The 25,629-nt window shown below is 41.1% G+C and overlaps 1 protein-coding gene across 2 annotated transcripts; it reads right to left on the bottom strand.

Moving 5' to 3' along the window:
• Window positions 1-3,340: 3,340 nt before the first annotated feature.
• Window positions 3,341-6,417, bottom strand: LOC130378201 (uncharacterized). 2 transcript variants are annotated; one of them, XM_056585087.1, is made up of 2 exons: window positions 3,669-6,417; window positions 3,341-3,545 (listed from the first exon to the last, which is right to left on the bottom strand). In XM_056585087.1, the coding sequence occupies exon 1, from the start codon at window positions 5,575-5,577 to the stop codon at window positions 4,345-4,347; it is 1,233 nt and encodes a 410-aa protein (XP_056441062.1). In that variant the 5' UTR covers window positions 5,578-6,417; the 3' UTR covers window positions 3,341-3,545; window positions 3,669-4,344. The 2 variants fall into 2 exon arrangements, with proteins under 2 accessions (XP_056441062.1, XP_056441063.1); XM_056585088.1 differs by having other exon boundaries at window positions 3,341-3,794; window positions 3,934-6,417.
• Between the last annotated feature and the right edge of the window lie 19,212 nt (window positions 6,418-25,629).

Raw genomic sequence — 25,629 nt, 5'->3', positions numbered from 1 at the left:
AATTTCAAATGATAAATATGTACACTCTATGTTGAAAGTATAGAACGTCGAGATTCCCATTGAAACGAATGGCGCGGTGACTATACTTCACAACGAGAGCTGGTACATTGTGAAATTTAATTAAACTTTAATCCGGCAACGCGGTAATACATACAGATTGCGGTTGAGGTGACGAAATATTGGACCAATGTATTGCTTGCATAGTTACATCAACACAAGTATAATGATGAACATACCTCCGCTTGTTCTGGCGTGTGCTTCTCCCCAAGGGCACTAGTCTTGTCGTCTTTGCGGGAAAGGTAAGGCTGAGGCAAGTCCATTTTCCCTCGTTGTGGTATGATTGTGGAGGGGAAGGAATTATCCCTAAAATCAGCCTCGAACAAATGTGAAAATACAAGACGCCTATGCGTGGGAATCAAACAGAATGATGGTGGTCCACCGAATTGTCCTTTGAAGAGTTGCCACGGTGCCTGTATCTAAAGAAAAATAACTTCACTAAATACCGGCATTCAGAAATATAGAGTTCTCCACTCACTACTACTCCAATCAATTTTGGTTATGGCGATGTTTCGAACCGTACCTGTCAGAACTGCATGGCAACAGTTACATACGGGTTGAAATCGTGTATTTGTCCGAATCAATCACGCAGCATTATTCGCTGAACATTGCCAGGGGGGTATACCACGAACCTCGCTGAACATACCCAGGCTTTCTTGGGAAAACCTGGCTCGACAGAGCCGCAACTCACAATCAGAGTTAAATGGTACCACGAAGCTCACTTTAGATTCAATTAGTTGAACCAGGTTTTCTGCTTTAGGTTCAGTGCGCGTTCACTTGAAAGGGGCATTTTTTGCGTCATTTTTCTCACCTTTACGATAGATCAAGCAGTCTATATGCGTATAAGTGAAAAGATTATGCATATTGTCTATAAAATAACTATGCCAAATTCAGAATTGTTCGCCATTAATCCAAATAGAATGATGATGATTTAAAAATGCATAAGCAACGTCCATCCTGCCTTATTCTATCATTTAGGGAATTCACTTTAAATACACCCTATGTAAGAAATGTAGCATGTGGCATGTGGCATGTTTTCAACCGCTGAGAGTTAGCGGCTGTAGCGTAGTGGATTAGTATAAGACCCGAACGTCAGCGACCGGGGGTTCAAATTCGCCGGTCTATCATGCATTTTACCCCCATAGATGTGGTGCCAGCACGGCCTTGAAAATATGGGTTGAAATTTGAAATAAGCACAAAAATATAATTTCATAAGCTTTAGTGACTAAGTATTCCATATGCATGAGAATTGGGACTTTTTAACATAGCTTCACATAAATTCGCGTCACTAGGGAGTCGAACCCCCCGCGCAGAAATTCACGACTGACGCGCAACCTCCACTCTAGCACTCTGTCACAGGGACATAATGCGCAACAGTAAGCATTGTCTACATAAGGTCCAAAAGGACGATCAAATAACGAACACCCTCTGATGAGAATCTGTATCTCTCATGAAGAACCCCAATTTCGTTGTTTGCACAATGACAATAAAGTCTGAAATCGGAATATCGTCAGACAATGCCAAGGGATCGGTTCTGTCCCGTAAAACCCTCTGTCTCCGGAGAGACGCCTGTATGAGAAGTGCGCCGAGGTCCACGGGAACACCCACAAATGGTGACGCCAATGTCAGAGGAGGGGCTAGGAAGCTGCGCACGCCGATTTAAGTAGCCGATCTCTGGCTAGACTAAGCCGAAAAACTGCTCCCGACCAGGTTTGGTTGCGAGCATAAGTCACCATGGTAATACAGCGACGCTAAAAGAGATTGGGCTTGGAGCTCCAGGCTTGGAGCTCAACATACCTCGCTAACCCTCTAAGCGAGCTTCGTGGTACAGGGCCCAGGACTCCAATGTTGTAGTAGTCTTTGCATGCATAGTATTAATATAATGCAAATTTGTTATCAGCCAGCTATCGCTTCGGATCGGATATATTCGTTATGTATATATAAATAAATAAATAAAATAATAATAATAATAATAATAAATCTATTTATTATTATTATTATTATAAAAGGAGTGTGTGATCAGGAAAACATGAAATGTCAGGACATAAAGTCACGTGACCGCAAAGTGTTTGAAAGTTCTAAATGTCACCGCAAGTTGGCGTTCACACAGTTGAGCAAAAACGTACACACGCTTACACCAATATCACTTTAGCATGGTCAGAAAAGTCAGAACCATGATTTTGTCCTGACATTTCCACATGTCCTGACTTTGTTGGTGTTTGTCCAGACATTTGTCCCAACTTTTCATGGAAACAAACACTGGGGAAAAAAAATCCTTATAATAGCCATCTATTTATATTTTACTTAAGTCCTTTTTTTCAATTAAATGAAATTTGCCCACATATGGGGGCATTGTCAGATTTATATTACTTTTGGGACTAGCATACACACACACAATTTTTTTCTCATCCAAACTAACAAATCAGGACAAAAATTAAATCAGGGTACTATGGGTACAACTTAATCAAACCATGTCGCAAACAAGTTAATCCAAATGAATGTTTTATTCAAGGTTTCATTTAACCTACTGGCACATCTTTCGTTTCAGGGCAACAATACGGTTGTTGACGTAGTACTTTATGCTCGACCAATTCCGACTTTTCAGTGCTACGGGTTCGCTCAACAGACAAGACATGCATTGCCTCTTTCCAGGAACTTTACATCCCCTGATGTGGTCCATTAAATGTCTTTCAATTGCTTTGACTTCAGCAGTATCTGCACCTGGTATGAAACATACAACAAACAAGAATGTTTTCGCTGGAATTGTGTAGATACCTCAATTGACCATGATCATTCAAAGCCATAATATACAATTGACCTCTTTCAATTTCTAAAACAACTGTCACTGTTACTCTGAATGTATTTTATTACTTAGTTTTGTGTGGCTCATGGTGGTTTGTAGGGTGGAATCAGGACTTTTCTCAAGGTTTTTCTGGGACCCTGTGAATAGATAAGGTACATTCCCTTACCCTAAGGTACATTTCCTTACCCTAAATATGGCCCAAGTTTCAATCTTTAACTCAAGATGTGCATTATTGAATGTTAAACATACAATTGTTTCAACATAGCTTTTGAAACTTGTACCCTGTTTGCGTGTATATTCATGTTAGAAACACATACAATAACAATACAGAATACATCACAAATAAAATATAAATACAAATATCACTGAAGTGTAGAATTTGTGTTGGTACATCTATACTCTGTAGCAGTGAGGAGGACTCCCTTGTTATAACTTAATCTGCTACTTTAAGTCAGTCACTATCATGATGACCCCCCCCTTCATGATTACGCCCAAAATATATTATCTCTATAGTTCAAGTAACACTATGTAAGACCGGGCCTCTCAACATTTACTAGGCAGAATACCAGCTCTTGGGGTTTACACCTAGACTTGCTCCCCAACTCACGTTTCCGCCCTACACCTTGAGTCCTCTCACTGTGCATCGCACGCAGGTCAGCATACTCCATCTCATCACTGGAAGAATCTAACACATTAAATAGGATCATAAGATGGCGTCACACAATTTAACTGAAAACCTTAAGTTAGACCTTTACCCTCTCAAATAGACAAATACCAATTACATGTAGCTCAAAAACGTTTTGATTACCAATCAGGTTGTCATCCTTGGAATGTGGCATTGAAGAGGATCCTTGATTCATTTTGTTCTGGGTCTGATGTAGGCCAGAAAACCCCTCCTCATCGCTGGAAACACCACTGGACATGTCTACCTCATCTAATTTGACAAAGCACAGGCCGCTTTGTTAAGTGACACTTACACAAAGTTTTAGGCATGATATGACTTTATGTATAGTATCATTTTAAAGTAAGGTAAACTAGTAATGAGAATCAGGCATATTTCCCCCCAAAATTACCTTGTGGGTTTATGATTATGTCATCTAGTCCTTCCCCTTGCAGCTCTGGCAGTCTTCCCTTTTCCATGGCAATGAGGATTTTACTGACTTTGGCCAATTGAAGAGTGCTCTCTGGGAGACGGTAGAACTCCCGATGAATTCGAATGTCGTGCCCAAGAAAGCTGGCGAGTTGATCCAATTCATTTTCTTTCATATTGAGCATGGTAGATAAGGTGGCAACTTGCTTGCGTAGTTTGGTAGAAGAGAGGGTACCTGGGTTTTCTGCACCACAGGCCCTTGCATACTCACGAAAACAGCAGCTGGACGAGCAAACAGGTACTCATTTTCCATGGGTACTCCACATTTTGCCCTTTCCTCAATGAGGATGTCTATGGCAGAAACCATATGAGGGGCAAACAGAACGGGGACCTTTCACCCTCTTTTCCCACGTATTTCCACCCTTTGAAAGTAGTCACAAAGCTTATTTTCATAGGCACTGAGTCCCAAAGCAATGTCTTTATGCATCTGTGTATGATCCCTAGAAACATATAATTTCATCATCATTTTTGAAACCTCACCCTCCCTTCTCCTGTTAAACAGAATGACCTGGGTCAATGTCACTTTTGAAAGAATGGCAAAGTTCCTGGAATTTGGCTCAACCTGCAGGGCACTCATTGCATTTTTCTGTTTGGCGGCAAGGAAGGAGTGGAGCTTCTTGACGTCTTCTGTGAAAGGCAAGACTTGAGGCTTGTTCCATTTAGCTTGAGCAAGAGTATTCAGTGCCCCAGATGAAATGCACTCATTCCATTGTTTATCATAAATTGTTGAGAAGTTGCGAGCAGACTCTGCAACCTCGGCATTACCTACCATGAGTGCACTGCATTGTATGATGTTCGCAATCTTCTTTAAGCTATGTCCAAGTTTAACTGCCAATGACCCAATTCCGAATAAGTTGCTCTCCTCATCGTATCCAGCCACAGATCTCACTGCATTTATTACATAACGGAAGTTGCAAGGCATGATGAAGTCTCGTAAGTTCTTAAAGGGTGTCACAGATCTCGCAGTGATGACTAGTCTGGCTAATTCTCTCATCTTTTGACGTATGTTTTCTTTTCTTCCAGAAGTTGTTGTGCTTTTGTTGTACATCTGCTGTCCAAGAAGTAAAATGTATCTTTCCCCTCTGACTACGGATGCAACCTCATCATTATTCATCTCACAGGCAATTTTCCATACAGCTTGACTTACATCCTCCGGTGGTGGTAGGGACAAATAAGGGAGTGACTGAACCCTCTTTTTCCCAGTTTGTGGTTCTTTAGTTTCAGGTTTCAAAGGACAGTATCTCATGTGTCTCCACAATGTCTCTCTTGCATACATGCCATGACAATGAATGCAGTGCTTGTAATCATCAGCTGTTTTTGCTTTGATGGGCCGCCGTCGTGCCACCATCTCTCCTGTCCCTGTGCTTGACACATTTGCATTATGTAAAAAGTTTCCTCTACTTGTCGGAATGCGTAAAAGCACCCTTCTTTCATGCGATTTTTTGTCAAAGCTTAATGCTTTTGCCACATCAGGCTCCCTGGAATGGACATGCTCAAGGTGTCTTGCTTGTTTCGATTTAGGCTTCTTACAGTAAAGACAGAATTGCTTTTTTGTTGTATCTTCCATACTTTGCTCTTGTTGGTGACCCTTTTGGCATTGGTGTGACAGAAGGTAAGCTTTTCTCTGGTGGGCTACAACTATCCATGGGTTCTGAAGAAGCACAGCTCAAGCTTACTGATATATTGGCCTTTGGATTGTGTGATGCAATTCTTGCTCTTTTATGGCCCACAGGATTAATAACGTTCAACTCTTTGCTATAAGAGCTATCTGAAGAGTCATCATCTGCATCTGGGATGTAGTCTTCATCACTATTGTCACTATAGTCATCCGAGATATCCAGGTCACCTGACACCTAAGGAAGAAAACAGTAGTATATTAGCAGATGCAATAGTACTAGCAGTAGTAAAACTAGCAGAGGTCAGACCAACGTGAATAACTAGGACTCAGAGGCAGCAGAGGTAGCGGTAGTAAATCAGCAGTAGTATAGTAGCAGCAGCAGTGGCGTTTGCAATGGTATAGTAGTGGCAGTTGTAGTATTAGTAGTAGCAGTAGTGGTAGTAGCATTAGTAGTAGTTGCAGTATTAATATGGTATTAGTAAAAGTGGTAGAAATCAGACCAACTAGGACTCTCCTGCTATAGACATTTCATTTCAAAACAATTTCAGGATTTAAACATACTGATATCAATCTCAGACAATGCTTGGCTGTGCCAAAATTGGGACATAGTAGTGAAGTAGTAGCAGTGTTTTAGTAGTAGTAGTCCTAGTATTAGCAGTAGTAGTAGTCGGACCAATGTGAAAACCTAGGACTCTATGCCATATACATTTCATGTCAAAACAATTCCAGGACATAAACCTACATATCTCACACACTTGTAATCCATGTAATGTCGAAAACAGGAAAGGAAATAATGTTACATACACACTCAAACATTCATTTAGCTGCAGCAATTTCAATAGTATAGTAATTTTAGTGGTAAGTAATAACAGTAATACTATGTTAGAAGTAGCAGCAGGAGTATAGTAGTAGTTTAGTTTTAGTAGGAGTAGTCAAACAAATTTTAATAACTAGGACTTAATGCTATTGAAATTTCATGTCAAAACAAATTCAGGAAAAATGTACATATCTAACCCTAGTTAGTGTCCCAACACTGACTATTGGGACATAGTAGTGTCGTAGTCGTAGTAGGAAAAATTGAGGTAGAAGCGGCGGTATACTAGTAGTAGTAGCATTAGTATAGTATTAGTATGTAATAATAAATACACTTTTATACTTGAAGTCAGACCAACGTGAATAACTAGGGACTCCATGCCATAGACATTTCATTGCAAAACAATTTCAGGACATAAACATAAATATCTCACACTATCCTTGGTTAAACATTGCTGGAAAAATGTGTCTAGGATCTAAGGCCAAGTTTATACGTAGAAGGGTATTTATAGAAACGAATATTTCCCCCCCTCCGTTTTCAAAAATAACATTGTGCACACAACATCGTTTTCGAAAAAGTTGTCGTTTACATCAAAACGCATAAATACGCCGTAGAGCGCCATCATAACTATGTCAAACCTATGGGCGGCCGTGTAGGGAGAAGGATAAAGCCATGCAAGCCAATCAGAATCCTCAGAATCAACAACAACGAATAACACGAGCGTCTTCCTGTAACAAACAAACTGTAAACATAGGGCGCTCATATGACGTTAGGCATTTCCTGGCGCATAATGTGACGCTTCAGAACCTAAAACCCCGTTTCTACCCGTTGACACGACAACACATAACCGGCGTTTTCAGAAATCTCCACTTTGGCCGGAGTTTTTAGAAATGATAGTTTTCTGTGATAAAAACTGCGTTTTCGTGTAAATGAGAGGCCAAACCGCGTGGAAATATCTGCGTTTTCCCTTCGTGTACGGGGCCTAAGAATAACATGGGGGGAGTAGTGAAACAATGTGTGTACTCCTATATAGTCCTACTTATTAAGAGATCATACCTGTACATTTGCTGGAGGTTCAGAGATCAGGGATCCATGGGTCTCGACAGACGTGCTGGACGCAGGTTGAGGCAAAGGGCTTGGCAGCTTTTCATGAGGAGAATGTGTTTAATATATTGCCAAGTCCACTAGCATGCAAAAAATTCAGTCACAGTTTTATACTGTGAAAGTAGCTGTATTTAGGTTTTTGATAACAGCCCATCAACCCACTCACTTTAACATTAACACTTCATTACACTTCAAACACTCACTTCAGTGAGTTCAATCTCAATATTAGGCCCTGCCAAGCCCTCCTTCTGGAGAACCACCATCCTTCAAATTCTCACTGGTGTTAGGGTTAGAGTGAAAACTAGCAGGATGGTGGCCCTCCAGAAGGGTAGCTCTAAGGCTGATCCCTAAAGATTGATATCATTCGAGAAAGTCATATTTGTGTATAAATACAATTGCTGTATGTATATAACATTTACTTACAAATGTACGCCATGGCCAGTTGCAATCCCCATAGCTATATCGGATCTCTGACCCTGAGGCTATATTGTCAATCGCGAATAAACAGAGATGAGGTTTGCCTCCAACAAGGATTATTCTCATTCTGCCATTGGGCGATTTATGGTCATCATTGAACAGCCGTCCCATTGATCCGTCATCCTTCGATGCATCATTGCTAACAGGGAGATTATATATAGAAAAATGTTCAGTGAGACAAATTCCCTAAATGCCTGATAGAATACATATTGCCCTTTTTTGTATTCCCAAGGTCTAATGTAAGTCAATTCATCTTTCACGATCCATTCCAGGGCTCCAGACTAACTTTTTCACTAGTAGCACTGTAGCCCCTAACTGAATAATGTAGGGGCATTACCAGAAGTTTTAGGGGTACACACCATAAACAGTGGCGCCTCCAGAAAATCATTCCAGTGGGGGCCACAGCAAATCTTAGGGTGGCATACTAAAAAAAATAAAAAACATAACCCAATTTAATAATCTACTATTTATTCTAATAAATCTATATCTATGTAATATGGTGTATACAGACATATTTTGATCTCTTGACTGTTAATGGCAACTCTCAAACAAGCAATCTTGTTTTACATGTGTACGTATACTATCGCCTATCTCACAGTAGCTAAATAGTAGTACCATTTATATAACTGTACTTTTCCTTGACAATTACTGTAGTTTAATTTTGATTAAATTAACAATACATTTGAAAACACCCCAAAAATATTTTTGATATTGCTTTATTGTGCAGTGCACAGATTTACAGCACAGGTTATAATAGGTCAATTTAAATAGACAGTTAAACTATTAAAACAATTAAACAGTTCCATCTTAGAATATTGCCTAAATATATTCACAAGCTTGCCATTTTCAGCAAAATCTGTATGAACAGAAATGAAACATTGAAAAAACAATGGACAATACATGAACAGTTCAGATACATTCATTTGCAATGAATTTACAGAAATTGGATTGCTTTGTTTTTACTTAAAAATAAAATTAAGATTGCACTTTGATAGAGATTTCTTGGAAATTATTATAAAAACCAACTACATTTTTTCATATTCATGAAGATGAACTTAGAGAGGGTTTTGCATTTGAACTATTCACAATTAATATTCCTGCACCTGTCAGACTCTTTTCAAAGTAGGATTATTAGTAGTTAATACTTACCACCACTTGGGTAGGTTTTTTAAAACATCAACATCCGGTTGGGGGGAGGGGGGCGGGGTGTTTCTAATGACGGCACTTCCGGTTGGTGTTGTGGGTGTGTACCTCAAATAGTTTAAAAAGGGGTGAGACGCCTGCTGTAGGGTCATAGCATTCAACAGATTGTCGTCAGTGTTCTTTTCGTTCAAACATGGACTGCTCATCAGAAGATACCCAAGGATCAAACAGCGCTAACTGGATGTATAGGGACCCTCGCACCCTGTCGCCCCGGTCTTCGCCCACCACGGACTACTCTGCATCGAGCATTGTGGACAATGAAAGCCAGTTGTCTGAGGGTATGTCCGGCTTTAGTACACCTGTGTCTAACTATGTCAATAGGTGTGGAGATGAGGCACTGCTAAATGCACCGCTCAAAAAGACGAGGCCTGTTCCAGGCTTGAGAGACCAGACTGCTGGGGATTCATTCACACACGTTGGCGAATACGGCTTGGAGTACGTAATATCAAGGGTCGATGGATGGATAATTTTGAGAGTTAAAGATTGTGCTACAGAGTGGCGGTTGAACGTTCATGAGTGGAATTTTTTCTTTGAGATTTTATGCCCCATGCTAGACGGTGTCAGGGACACTTGGAATGCAGGAACATATGTAATCCAATGGACTTTTGAGTATGAGTCGAGGATTCATCGAGTGGATACAAACTATCATACGAAGAGACCGCAGGAGTTCATTTTTTTCAGACGCTGTGTTGATACAGATGAGCTACCACAGTGTCATGATATGCATTGCCTCGGTAGCTCTCCTCTACGCACCAGTGTTTTAGAAGCTGTTGATAATTTTGATAATGTCTTTTTCATACAGTGGGCTGATCTGTCTGCACTACGTGGAATTTTTGCAGAGATTGATTCATTGGTTAAGACGAATGAAGAACCATGGAGCACAACTGTTGATGAATACAGAATGCGCCTGTTTGAGTCGACTGGGGATGATGATGGGGTATATGGTGTGTATGAGTATGTTTAGGGCTATGTTACCATTAGAAAATGTCTTAGAGGTATAAGAAAGTGGGATACATGTTAGTAGTATTAAGTGTGTATAATATAAGTGTAGTGTGTTTTTGTGTTTGTTCATATTCTAATGATATATTCTGATATGCTATACAGCACAGGGCAATGATGAACATGTACAAAGTGGGGGCGTGGCTATGGAGGCTGGTGATTTAAAGGCCGTACAACCCGTACAACACTGGCTTCAGGAGTATGCTGTCTATCTGGCCGGATTGAATCTGTCCTTCCTACACCTCGGAGAGGACAGTGAGCTGGAGGTAGGGTTGCCAACTTTCAGAAATTAAAATAAGGGACGCTCACCACGGGCCCGACTCCTGTGGGGCGGGGCGCCCGCAGCAGTTTTATTTTGTGCTGGTGTTTTTAGTAAAGGGTTGATCAAGAAAGGAATTAGTCATACTTAAAGCTTGAAATGCTTTATTATCACATAACATTCTCTTATAAAGTGCAGTCAATTAAATCTTGAATGAAATCTCTTTGTGTGGCGTGTGCAGCAATGAACTTTTAAAATATAAACTAAATAAACTGAGAACTTCATGTTACTTTTTAAGTGCATAACTATAGGGACTCTCTTTGAACATTTTTACAAAAAAAACAGTACAAATAAACAACAAAAACACATATAAACTTATGTAAAAAAAGAAAGTGCAAAACATTACTCCTTCCCTCAACATTACTCCTCCCCTCAAAACTGTTACTTCTTTTTCCAGGTGTACTTCTTGTTACTCCTTGCAGCACTGAGTAACTCTTTGTCTTTCAAAGCGCTGTTGTAAAACTCTGAACAGGACTGCTCAAAGTTGAGAGTGATCAGCAGCTCACTTCTCATGAGCTCTGTGGAGCACCTATTCCTGCAGTCACTCCATTTGTTGGCCATTCTGGAGAAGATCCTTTCCACACATCCAGTGGATGCTGGGATGCTCAGGATGTGTCTGGTGATAGACAGCATGTTTGGCAGGTCAGCTACTCGAAAGAGAGCCACCAACCTGGCAGCCACACCTTTGGACTTCCATTCATCTTCAGCATCTTCTTTGAGCCTCTTCAGAATGGGTTTTGCTGTGGAGCATTCATCATAAAGTTCATCCATGTTGACTTTATGGATGACGTTGAGCTTGGTGGTCACCCTCTCAATGTCAGTAAAGGTCATGGTGCCATGGTGCAGAGAGAGAGGTTGCAGTGAGAACAACCAGTAGTCTTCCGAAAAGTTGAACCATTTCTCAACATATGAGAGTGCTGTGTTGAGGAACACAGTAAAATCTGCCCTTGCCATGTCAGCATCAAGTGGACGGAGACGCTGCAGCTTCAATTTAATTAAGTAGCCATAGAACTGTGAATCTCGTCTCTGTGTGAGCTTTTGCTTGAAGTTTTCCATGATGGAATATAACTCAACACAGGTGGTTTCATCACTCTCCAGCTTCTTTACAACTTCCTCAAAGAGAGAGAGGATATTATTGCAGAAAAGAAGGTAAACCTCCACAATGTCTCCATCTTCCTCAGTTGAGTCCTCACTGAAATTTAACAATGCTCGAAGTTGTTTGGGACACTCCTCCCCCCAGGCTGATGAAGTACGATTTCAGTGCAATCCAGGTTTGCATTAGCCGGGTGATGGCTGGATTAAGGGAGAGACACCTGGTTGTGACATGTCGCAGAATTTCCTGGAACGCAACATCACAAAACCTACAAAACTCTTTGAGTGATTCTCTTCGTTTGGCAGATGTGGAAAAGAAGGCATAGACCTTCAGCACAACATTTTCCACATCTACAGTGAGCTGGTCAAGAGCATGCTTCACTGTGTTGTGCACAATATGGGCATGGCAGTTTCCTTGCAGCAGATCTTTTTATTACTTCTTACAGTTGGTGAAGACAGAGTCTTGAATTCCATAATTCACATTTGTGTTGTCTGCAGTGCACTAAATGCTGTCACATGATCCAACGATAAGCCAAATTTGTCAAGCGACTGCTCAATGAGAGCTACAATCCCAGCAGCGGACTTATCTGCATTTTCAATGAAATCCAGCATTTTGTTGGTGACCCCGCATTCTGGACTGAAGTATTGAACAGCAAGGGGGAACATCTTCCTGTTGCCTTTATTTGATGCATCTGTCTGAATGGAAAATGGGAGGGGTTTATCTGATGTTAGGGCCTTGAGAACATCAGCCACTGCCTTTGGAGCAAGGACATCTTTAACCACTGCCTCTGCCTTTGTTCTCCCTATACATTTTTTTTACAATTTTTTAATCCAGGAGAATCTTTTGATTCAGTTTATGTGCACAGTCAACACTGTTGTAGCTGAGGTTGTGTCTGACTGTGTGGTACACCTGTGTCACCTCAGCTGCGGTCATATAGAGAGGAAGAGTGGGATGACATATTGTTGATTAAATTGAACATTTGTCTGCTGCCTGTCTTATGAATTGAAAAGAAGTCAGGTCATCCAAACAGTTAAACCACACTAATAATATAATTGATGTAATGATCACTGAACACTGCATTCCTCAAAAATATAAAAATTGTGACACAGAATACACAGAAAGCTCTACAAACATTTTTAATCTAGGAAATGTATGTATATTAAAGAATAAAGGTATTTTTTTAAATAAAAAAATGTATTTTTTTATTTATTAACTGTTAATCCATTAGTATGATTTGTTCTTTAAATGGCCATATATAATATTTATATACTTCTGTATATTAAATAAATGGTCGTTCATTCGACTTTTAAAACTCAACATCCTAAACAATCAATCAAACCACAACAGTTTACTAAAATAGGCTCTGCCCATGCACTGCGATGTTCTGGCAAAAGCACAACCAGATAGGAAATCAATCACAACATAATGTCCCATACCGTATCAACCTCAGGAGATGATTGGGGTATGAAGAACTGTGACACTGACGCTTGGGTCTTCTGTGATCTTTCGTGTCTGCAGTGTTGCTCTCCTGTTGCATGCTGTCTGATGTCAGACAGCCCACCGTGCGCCACTGAAAACACTCACACATATTTTACAACTTGCCTTGTAAACATCTCCATTGACGCTGTCCAGCCAAGGATGTGCGTCTTCCCACTCACGTCCGTACTTCTGCAAGCGTTTACGCTTTTGAGGACGTGGTGGAGTACCGGGTGTAGTGGGCATTTTTAAAAGGCGCGGGTTTTGTGAGCAGCGCCGGTGTGTGGTGTCTGTCGCTAGGCAACCGCGACCACCACACGCATGCGCAGACACACAGATGACCGGAGCGGGTCTTGCGTAGATCCCGCCGCGACAATTTTGCTGACCGTAGTATTCCCTGTGTTTTGTTTTGATCATTATTGTTAGATTTAGTATTTGTGTGTGTGACAGACATGTGTATTGGACATTTATGGAAATACGGAACAAATTGCGTCCCGTATTGGTTCAATACGGGACGCAACATTTAATTGCCAAATAAGGGACGATTCCGTATTTTACGGGACGGTTGGCAACCCTAGCTGGAGGTGGACACTGCTATGAGAGCTGACGGATGGCCTGTATCAACACAGATCCGTTTAAACCCTGCGGTGCTGGGTGTTCTGCGATTTACCACTGGTATCTGCGTGGTAGCCATCATCAAACATCAGAAGCAAGCGGACTGCTGGGGGTGCCAAAGTGATTGCCCAAGTCAACGACGCCATTACTGCATGCATGGATCGACACATCATCACTACGAATCCCATTACGATACCATACGTGATATATTGGAGAGACCCCCATTCCTGTTACTTTTAGAAACTGTTTTAAAGAAGACTATAGGGTTGACTGTGTCCCCAGGAAAAATCAATGGTGTGGTCGATTGTTTTCTATGTGATTTACTGGGCACCACCTATGATACCGAAAAACTGGACGAAATAACCAGCGAAGGTGTGTCCGATGCACATCTGTATTTGATATATGAAGCCACACGAATGTGGCGTGATACATTGTCATTCGGTAATACAAGGACTGGTGTCAAGCGTCGTTTATAATGGGGGTGTTGTTTTCTTATGCATATGATGTGGATAGCAAGTATGTATCAGATAGACTAGCCGTTTTGATGTATGCTGCCATAGAAAATGATACGTATGTCCAGCATAATGCTTATATCAAATGTATGTATAAGGGTTGGAATGATTTGGTCATGAAATTCTTGTATGATAAACCTACTGATCAAATGTTAGCTGAAATATTTACCCATTTCCCCGATGGGGACTGTTTTACCGTCGGACATGTCATGTGTATATGTGCTTTTGTATCGGATGTCTTGAAGTTGAATAATCCCTCAAACGCAGAGGGTATTAGAACTGCTCGCATGATGTCTTGTAAAATGGTGCAGAGAAATAAAACTGCCTGTAAACTTTATCTGCGCATTGTATCGCGTGGCCAGAAATTTTAAATAAAAGGATGGATAACTCTGATCAGTGTTTCAGTATTCGTTTTTGTTGCAGTCATAAGACATGGATAAACGGCTGCATAAGACTTATTATGACCCCGCTGGACCAGGGGGTTACGGAGGTATCAATAAGCTACAAACAGCCCTCGCGCATAGTGAGGGTGTAGTACCTCCTCTAAAATATATCAAGAAATGGCTGCTGAAACAGGATCCCTACACTCTGCATGTACCTGCACCGATACATTTCCGCAGAAATAGAGTATTGGTTAGTGGGGTAGATAGACAGTTCCAGGCTGATTTAGTGGATATGTCAGAGTACGCACCCGAAAATGATGGTGTGCATTTTCTGTTGACGTGCATCGATGTATTCTCAAAACATGCATGGGTTCGTCCATTACCGTCCAAGAGGGCTATCGACGTCGCTAAAGCTTTTGATGATATTCTCAGCGAAGGGCGTACCCCCGATAAATTGCAGACTGACGCTGGCAAAGAATTTTATAACAAGATCTTTCAGCGTTTGATGGAGCGGTACAATGTCAACCATTTCTCTACATCTAACGAGACCAAGGCCAGCATAGTGGAGCGCTTCAACAGGACTCTGAAAACCCGCATGTGGAGATATTTAACAGCTGCCAACTCCAAACGATATGTGGATAAACTACAGGATATGGTCCATGCTTATAACCATTCATACCATAGATCGATAAAAATGACACCTGTCAGTGTTGATAAAAATAATGAGAAAATGGTGTTTAACACACTATACAAAACCACTCAAGAGCCGTTGGTGGTGTTTAGATATGATGTTGGTGACACGGTTAGAATTTCAAAAGCCAGAGCTACATTTCGAAAGGGGTATGAGCAGACATTTACAGATGAATATTTTGTAATATCACAACGCATAGCGAGGTATCCTCCAGTCTACAAGCTGCATGACTATGCAGACGCCCCCGTCCAGGGAACATTTTATGAAAAAGAGCTACAAAAAGTTATAGTGTCTAAAAACAAAGTGTATAAAATAGAAAAGATTATAGATAGAAAAAGGGCGGGGTCTAAGAATCTATTATATGTCAAATGGCTGGGATGGCCGGATGCCTTCAATTCATGGGTTTCTGAAAAGACACTAGTCGACGCGTAAAGAGACATACAACCCAGTATAGCCAGAGTGTACTATGGATAAGGAGGTGTCTGGGGGTTTCTATGTGACTCTGGCGAGTAATGCATCGCTAGGGATCTACCCACAAAATAAGATATGGAATTTTAGAACTAAATTAGCAAAATCTATACACACCAAGCAGCCCTATGAAGTAGGCCTAATTGAAGCTCAGTACCCATGCAGCTGGCATAGTTTTCCTGCCGAGGACGCTACGATGACCATTCACGATGGTAAAACGGGTCATAGGACATCATGTCTATTAGTTGGTGGACTTTATGCGAGTATCGGATCGTTATTACTACAAATCAACAAGACTTGGGCCAAATATGATCCTGGCGGTAGCGTTATACTACATCATGAAGGTATTAGAAACCGCATTTATGTAGAAGGAGACGATCACCTATCTATCGTCTTTAGAGGAAAACTGGCTGCTATGTTGGGTTTCGATGCAGGGGTCAAGCTACCAGCCCATAAAACGTATGCAACATACGCCCCCCATCCCACCGATATACACGGGGGGTGTTACAACATGTTCATATATAGCGACATTGTCGACCATCAGTTGGTCGGAGATAGTTATGTCCCCCTGCTAAGGAGTATTAATATAACCGACACCAGCAGGAGACACTGCATTCACATGTTCGACAAGCCGCATTACGTACACGTAGCCCGAGACCCTCTTGGAGATATTGAAATCGATCTAAAGTCTGACCAGAATACAAATATAAAATTCACATATGGTAAAGTGATACTCAAGCTGCATTTTAGACCTGTAAAACAGTAGAATTCATAGCTCTATCTAGGGATGAGGGGGTATAGACCGCCTTACGACGAGAACAAATATGTTCAGTATTATTTAAACCAAGCAGGGAGTGGGCTACCTGGCTATGAGGGTAGCAGCACACAATATGGAGCCGGCATCGGAGGGATGTTCCGTAGCCTCTTTAGAATGGCTATTCCGTTACTTAGGCGAGGAGTTAGCATAGCAAAGCCTCATCTGAAGACTGCTGCTAAACATATTATAGGCGACGTTATGACCAACATAGCCCATGCTGCATCTACGCCCAAACAGCAGGGGTCAGGCATGAGGGTATATGCCAGAAGAGCAACAAAGTATCCTCCTATAGGGGCTGGGCGTACCCGTGCACCGCCACGACGTCGTAAACAGAATAAAAGAGCGGCACCTATCAAAAAGAGAGCCAAACCTAAAAGGATCAGGAAGGTGTCAAACCGTCGTTTTAGAGGGGCGGCTAACGATATATTCATCTAGTATAGCAGGGGCTGAATAACAATGGCGTTGCTACATAACATGTCAGACGAATGTATTAAGAGCGAACTGGATCTCTTCTCCCTGCCGATGACGCAGACTTCGATAGAAAAAAGTACATATATTGAAATACCCCCGCTATCGGCGCTAACAGATGGTGGACCCATAGAGTTCTTTGTATCGGCCAGTAGCGAAGACTATATAGACCTAAACAATACATATTTACACCTGAGGATCAAGATTACTAATCCTGATGGAACAGACTTGGCTCCGGCGGCACCCGTGGGACTGATTAACTATCCAGGATGCACGTTATTCTCCCAAGTAGATATTACTCTGGGTGATAGGCTTATCACCCAGTCGTCAAACACCTATCCGTACAGAGGCATTATAGAATGCTTGCTAAACTATGGAAACGGGACATTAGACACCCAATTTGGATGTGGTCTATTCCAGAAAGACACCCACGGTCATATGGACGATATTCTTCCTGGAGGCCTCAATCTAGGCTTAACGACTAGGAGCGAATATACGGGTCGAAGTCGTGTAGTCGAACTAATAGCCCCTATACACGTCGATATGTTTTTTCAGGAGAAACTGTTGATTAACGGAGTTGATCTACGCATGAGATTCATTAGAGCAAAAAATAATTTCTGTCTGATGTCCGATGGTGCTGCGGACTACCGTGTATCTATAGTGTCTGCAAATGTTTTCATTAAAAAGGTAGCGATAGCACCAGGCATCAAGCTGGCCCATGCCCGGGCGTTAAACCAAGCTAATGTCAAATACCCCGTTGATAGGGTGTGTCTAAAGAATGTATCCATTGCTGCAGGCAGCAGAATATGCACACAGGATAATCTATTTCTAGGACAAATACCCAAGATGGTTATTATAGGTTTTGTGAATAACGAAGCATTCACAGGGAGTTACGCTAGGAATCCTTTCAGATTCCAGCATTTCGGCATTGAGTTTTTATCCCTATACTGCGACGGTCAGGCCTATCCTGCTAAACCCTTCCAGCCTGACTTTAGAAACGGACTGTACACCCGAGAATATTTTCAGCTCATTCAGGCTACAGGTCGTCAGCTCAAAGATAGAGAAATAGCAATTAATCATAAGGAATTTGGAGATGGGTATGCATTATTTTGTTTCAACCTTGAGGCGGACGAGGGTTGTGGACAACATGTATCGCTAGTCCGAACAGGGAATGTGAGGCTAGAAGCACGATTTAGAGCAGCGCTGGCTACAACGGTCAATTTGATATGTTATGCAGTTTATGATTCTGTTATAGAGATATCAAATAGACGGCAGGTGTTGTTGGACTATTACTGAAAAGACGTTGCGATATGAATACTATAGAGCTGACAGCAGTGTGTCAGAAAATGGCCCACAAGGCTTATTTTCTTGGTGCGTTGCCGTGTAATCATCTACCCCGGGAAATTCGTCAGAGGCCTGCAATGCTGGTGATCAACACCGAACCTTCACACATGGCCGGGGCCCATTGGCTAGCTATATAGCCAATGGGCTATATATATATTGAGATTATATGCATATATTGAGATTCTTGAATATAAAGTGCATTATAAATAAAATGTATTATTATTATTATTATTATTATTATTATTATTATTATTATTATTATTATTATTATATATATTACGGCTGAGAGCCAGGGATACTTTTTCGACTCCTACGGCAACCCTCCCTCATACTCTGAGTTTCCTGAGACCATACAGCGTTTTCTCGATCAGCACTGTATAGATGTAGTTCATTCTACACAACAGGTCCAAGATCCATCAAGTACCGCATGTGGGCAACATTGTGTTTTTTTCTTGTTTAATATGCAAAAAGGTGTATCCTATCAAAAGTTTTTGAAAATGTACGGAGATAATCTACCCCGTAATGATGAAAAGGTTTATGATTTTGTTGGCCGTGTACAACCTAGTGTCTGTGATGAACATGATATGTCATGTGTGCAGTCATGTATATGCGGATGTAGCACGTAACATGTGTTGTGTTTGGTATGATAATAAAAAATAAAACAATGATTTGATTACATTTCCAGTCGTACTGTTTTTTCTTTTATTTTTACGGCTATAACATATACATAAAGATACATAAGAAAATCAAAATGGTATCCACTCGGCCATAGGCATTCCAGGGGAGGTAATAGATGGCAATGTCTGATTACGTTTCCTCCTTTTACCAGATGAGACAGGCATAGCTGCCGCCGCAGAGTCACCCATAGTTGAGGGTGTATACTTATACATGTCTACAGTTTGTCTGAGCTGTTTATTAGGGATAGCCGATAGCGGTATATTATTACTGGCTAAAAATTTCAGAAATACATTCCATCCCTGTGGTCTGACAGATTCGACAACATGGTATGGGGCGGTAACATTCTTTAACAGATCAAACATATGGGACCCCTTAATAGTTTCGCCTTGTAAAACGAGTTCCCCCTTGTCCGTCCATGAGACATTTTTTGATTTCTTTAAAGAGTCCAGGATATGTCTGGTGTTGCTCTTGCTTCTGACGGGTATATGTTTCATTATATCCTTATAAATATGATCGCCGATGCCATCATCGTCATCAACACCATGCTGTGCCGCCACAGGTGTATGAACTGGGCCCCCATCCGCAAGTGACAGAGTTAATTCTCCATGCTCACGCTGTCCTTGTTTCACCATGGATAGATAACGCTGCAGGACCGCTCCGTACCTGGCAGCTTTTTCATATAGGTCTGTATCGGGAGTGTTCAACACCGTCGCAATGGCCTTATCCAGCTCATTTTCAGCAGTCTGTCTAACAGAATCCCTGGGTTGGGTATGCTTTAAGGCATCGAGTTGATGTTGAGGAACTAGATACATCTTGTGCGTATGATCCATTATAATCACCCTCCTCTTGAGAACAGGCTTGTAAACAACGGTACGGCCACAGACAGCAGGGGTAGAAGAAATCCACCAGTCTGATTAATTAGTCTTTTCTTTCTAGATATTAGTACATTTTTATTGGCGAGTATTCTGAGGTCCTTCTTTCGTCTACGCAATTTCGTATGCTGACGGGGGGTTAGTGGTATTTTGCCTTGTAAAATGTTCAAGGCTATTTCTTACAGTGAGTTGATAAGGTCGGTGTTGGCTGTCCTGAGGATAGCTTTACGCTGTGCTGGAGGTGCTTTATATAGTTGCTTAAGACGTTCACGATTTCTGCTTATACGTGAGGACATGGTCTTTTGGGGCTAATCACTTTACTCTCTGAGTGTATACAACATGCCGGTCCGACAATATATCTGTTCTAAGTCTCATGTTGTCTGGGGTCATGGCTTTAAAGTCTACAAGCAGATACCCATAAGGCATGTCGGTAGCATCGTTAAAGGCTTCTAGAAAATATTTTGTCTTACACGGAAACATCTGTTTGGCTATCAGCATAATCTGATATTTGTCACGTGGGTTCTTAAACAAAACCATGTAATTGGTATTTAGACTAATTGTACGGCTGGTTTTACCCTGCATGAATAAATTCTGGACCAGATACATACAACTGAGATTACGATGGTGTACATATTTGGTAAAAACGTACTGAACCTCTAAATTATTGCATGCGTCGTTCATCAAGTCGTCAATAATGAGCAGATTTCTAGTATGGACTGGTAAGACTGTATCATCGCCTAGAGATTTGGGGATCCCTTCTATAAAGTGAATGTTCCTTATTTTAAGCAGATCATCGTATATGGGCTGCCAGCATGAATAAATATATACTATATTTTCAATCTTTTCTGAGAATAACGGATCCATATTTTCAATGACTGTTTTGACAAAGTAGGTTTTGCCGCTGTTTGACGGTCCCGATACTACCATGCTGAACGGGTGCTGTAGCCTAGGATCAAACGTAGCGTGTACAACAGCCATCTCTGCGGTCTGTGTGCATCCCCTCTGACGGCCGGCTGCCTTGTGACCATAGAACAGTGAAACATGTGAAAGTTAACATTCTTTATTAACACATGCATGATTATTAACACATTCATCATTAATGCATGACGAGTATAAAAGTATATACATATACATCATGATACATATACATTTAACATGATTGTTAAATGTATGATTCAAATAAAAAAGATTAAAAGGAGAAAAACACATGGATCAATTTGAAAACAATAAATCAAAACCACATAGTTTTTTTATGTCTTTTTATATTATTCATTTTGTATTTTGAGGTGGTATGCATATTGTGTTATGTTGTGTTGTGTTATGTTATTAACTATTTGGTTTTGATTTATTGTTTTCAAATTGATCCATGTGTTTTTCTCCTTTTAATCTTTTTTATTTGAATCATACATTTAACAATCATGTTAAATGTATATGTATCATGATGTATATGTATATACTTTTATACTCGTCATGCATTAATGATGAATGTGTTAATAATCATGCATGTGTTAATAAAGAATGTTAACTTTCACATGTTTCACTGTTCTATGGTCACAAGGCAGCCGGCCGTCAGAGGGGATGCACACAGACCGCAGAGATGGCTGTTGTACACGCTACGTTTGATCCTAGGCTACAGCACCCGTTCAGCATGGTAGTATCGGGACCGTCAAACAGCGGCAAAACCTACTTTGTCAAAACAGTCATTGAAAATATGGATCCGTTATTCTCAGAAAAGATTGAAAATATAGTATATATTTATTCATGCTGGCAGCCCATATACGATGATCTGCTTAAAATAAGGAACATTCACTTTATAGAAGGGATCCCCAAATCTCTAGGCGATGATACAGTCTTACCAGTCCATACTAGAAATCTGCTCATTATTGACGACTTGATGAACGACGCATGCAATAATTTAGAGGTTCAGTACGTTTTTACCAAATATGTACACCATCGTAATCTCAGTTGTATGTATCTGGTCCAGAATTTATTCATGCAGGGTAAAACCAGCCGTACAATTAGTCTAAATACCAATTACATGGTTTTGTTTAAGAACCCACGTGACAAATATCAGATTATGCTGATAGCCAAACAGATGTTTCCGTGTAAGACAAAATATTTTCTAGAAGCCTTTAACGATGCTACCGACATGCCTTATGGGTATCTGCTTGTAGACTTTAAAGCCATGACCCCAGACAACATGAGACTTAGAACAGATATATTGTCGGACCGGCATGTTGTATACACTCAGAGAGTAAAGTGATTAGCCCCAAAAGACCATGTCCTCACGTATAAGCAGAAATCGTGAACGTCTTAAGCAACTATATAAAGCACCTCCAGCACAGCGTAAAGCTATCCTCAGGACAGCCAACACCGACCTTATCAACTCACTGTAAGAAATAGCCTTGAACATTTTACAAGGCAAAATACCACTAACCCCCCGTCAGCATACGAAATTGCGTAGACGAAAGAAGGACCTCAGAATACTCGCCAATAAAAATGTACTAATATCTAGAAAGAAAAGACTAATTAATCAGACTGGTGGATTTCTTCTACCCCTGCTGTCTGTGGCCGTACCGTTGTTTACAAGCCTGTTCTCAAGAGGAGGGTGATTATAATGGATCATACGCACAAGATGTATCTAGTTCCTCAACATCAACTCGATGCCTTAAAGCATACCCAACCCAGGGATTCTGTTAGACAGACTGCTGAAAATGAGCTGGATAAGGCCATTGCGACGGTGTTGAACACTCCCGATACAGACCTATATGAAAAAGCTGCCAGGTACGGAGCGGTCCTGCAGCGTTATCTATCCATGGTGAAACAAGGACAGCGTGAGCATGGAGAATTAACTCTGTCACTTGCGGATGGGGGCCCAGTTCATACACCTGTGGCGGCACAGCATGGTGTTGATGACGATGATGGCATCGGCGATCATATTTATAAGGATATAATGAAACATATACCCGTCAGAAGCAAGAGCAACACCAGACATATCCTGGACTCTTTAAAGAAATCTAAAAATGTCTCATGGACGGACAAGGGGGAACTCGTTTTACAAGGCGAAACTATTAAGGGGTCCCATATGTTTGATCTGTTAAAGAATGTTACCGCCCCATACCATGTTGTCGAATCTGTCAGACCACAGGGATGGAATGTATTTCTGAAATTTTTAGCCAGTAATAATATACCGCTATCGGCTATCCCTAATAAACAGCTCAGACAAACTGTAGACATGTATAAGTATACACCCTCAACTATGGGTGACTCTGCGGCGGCAGCTATGCCTGTCTCATCTGGTAAAAGGAGGAAACGTAATCAGACATTGCCACCTATTACCTCCCCTGGAATGCCTATGGCCGAGTGGATACCATTTTGATTTTCTTATGTATCTTTATGTATATGTTATAGCCGTAAAAATAAAAGAAAAAACAGTACGACTGGAAATGTAATCAAATCATTGTTTTATTTTTTATTATCATACCAAACACAACACATGTTACGTGCTACATCCGCATATACATGACTGCACACATGACATATCATGTTCATCACAGACACTAGGTTGTACACGGCCAACAAAATCATAAACCTTTTCATCATTACGGGGTAGATTATCTCCGTACATTTTCAAAAACTTTTGATAGGATACACCTTTTTGCATATTAAACAAGAAAAAAACACAATGTTGCCCACATGCGGTACTTGATGGATCTTGGACCTGTTGTGTAGAATGAACTACATCTATACAGTGCTGATCGAGAAAACGCTGTATGGTCTCAGGAAACTCAGAGTATGAGGGAGGGTTGCCGTAGGAGTCGAAAAAGTATCCCTGGCTCTCAGCCGTAATATATATAATAATAATAATAATAATAATAATAATAATAATAATAATAATAATAATACATTTTATTTATAATGCACTTTATATTCAAGAATCTCAATATATGCATATAATCTCAATATATATATAGCCCATTGGCTATATAGCTAGCCAATGGGCCCCGGCCATGTGTGAAGGTTCGGTGTTGATCACCAGCATTGCAGGCCTCTGACGAATTTCCCGGGGTAGATGATTACACGGCAACGCACCAAGAAAATAAGCCTTGTGGGCCATTTTCTGACACACTGCTGTCAGCTCTATAGTATTCATATCGCAACGTCTTTTCAGTAATAGTCCAACAACACCTGCCGTCTATTTGATATCTCTATAACAGAATCATAAACTGCATAACATATCAAATTGACCGTTGTAGCCAGCGCTGCTCTAAATCGTGCTTCTAGCCTCACATTCCCTGTTCGGACTAGCGATACATGTTGTCCACAACCCTCGTCCGCCTCAAGGTTGAAACAAAATAATGCATACCCATCTCCAAATTCCTTATGATTAATTGCTATTTCTCTATCTTTGAGCTGACGACCTGTAGCCTGAATGAGCTGAAAATATTCTCGGGTGTACAGTCCGTTTCTAAAGTCAGGCTGGAAGGGTTTAGCAGGATAGGCCTGACCGTCGCAGTATAGGGATAAAAACTCAATGCCGAAATGCTGGAATCTGAAAGGATTCCTAGCGTAACTCCCTGTGAATGCTTCGTTATTCACGAAACCTATAATAACCATCTTGGGTATTTGTCCTAGAAATAGATTATCCTGTGTGCATATTCTGCTGCCTGCAGCAATGGATACATTCTTTAGACACACCCTATCAACGGGGTATTTGACATTAGCTTGGTTTAACGCCCGGGCATGGGCCAGCTTGATGCCTGGTGCTATCGCTACCTTTTTAATGAAAACATTTGCAGACACTATAGATACACGGTAGTCCGCAGCACCATCGGACATCAGACAGAAATTATTTTTTGCTCTAATGAATCTCATGCGTAGATCAACTCCGTTAATCAACAGTTTCTCCTGAAAAAACATATCGACGTGTATAGGGGCTATTAGTTCGACTACACGACTTCGACCCGTATATTCGCTCCTAGTCGTTAAGCCTAGATTGAGGCCTCCAGGAAGAATATCGTCCATATGACCGTGGGTGTCTTTCTGGAATAGACCACATCCAAATTGGGTGTCTAATGTCCCGTTTCCATAGTTTAGCAAGCATTCTATAATGCCTCTGTACGGATAGGTGTTTGACGACTGGGTGATAAGCCTATCACCCAGAGTAATATCTACTTGGGAGAATAACGTGCATCCTGGATAGTTAATCAGTCCCACGGGTGCCGCCGGAGCCAAGTCTGTTCCATCAGGATTAGTAATCTTGATCCTCAGGTGTAAATATGTATTGTTTAGGTCTATATAGTCTTCGCTACTGGCCGATACAAAGAACTCTATGGGTCCACCATCTGTTAGCGCCGATAGCGGGGGTATTTCAATATATGTACTTTTTTCTATCGAAGTCTGCGTCATCGGCAGGGAGAAGAGATCCAGTTCGCTCTTAATACATTCGTCTGACATGTTATGTAGCAACGCCATTGTTATTCAGCCCCTGCTATACTAGATGAATATATCGTTAGCCGCCCCTCTAAAACGACGGTTTGACACCTTCCTGATCCTTTTAGGTTTGGCTCTCTTTTTGATAGGTGCCGCTCTTTTATTCTGTTTACGACGTCGTGGCGGTGCACGGGTACGCCCAGCCCCTATAGGAGGATACTTTGTTGCTCTTCTG

This window comes from Gadus chalcogrammus, unplaced genomic scaffold (assembly GCF_026213295.1).
Source record: "Gadus chalcogrammus isolate NIFS_2021 unplaced genomic scaffold, NIFS_Gcha_1.0 GACHA070, whole genome shotgun sequence".
NCBI classification, from domain to species: domain Eukaryota; kingdom Metazoa; phylum Chordata; class Actinopteri; order Gadiformes; family Gadidae; genus Gadus; species Gadus chalcogrammus.
Note: the sequence above shows the minus strand (reverse complement) of the source record. Positions and strands in the feature narration are given on the sequence as shown.

What these genes read in the sequence shown, in the direction of transcription:
- LOC130378201 (XM_056585087.1), bottom strand. Translation starts at nt 5,577, where the DNA reads ATGGAAGATACAACAAAAAAGCAATTCTGTCTTTACTGTAAGAAGCCT.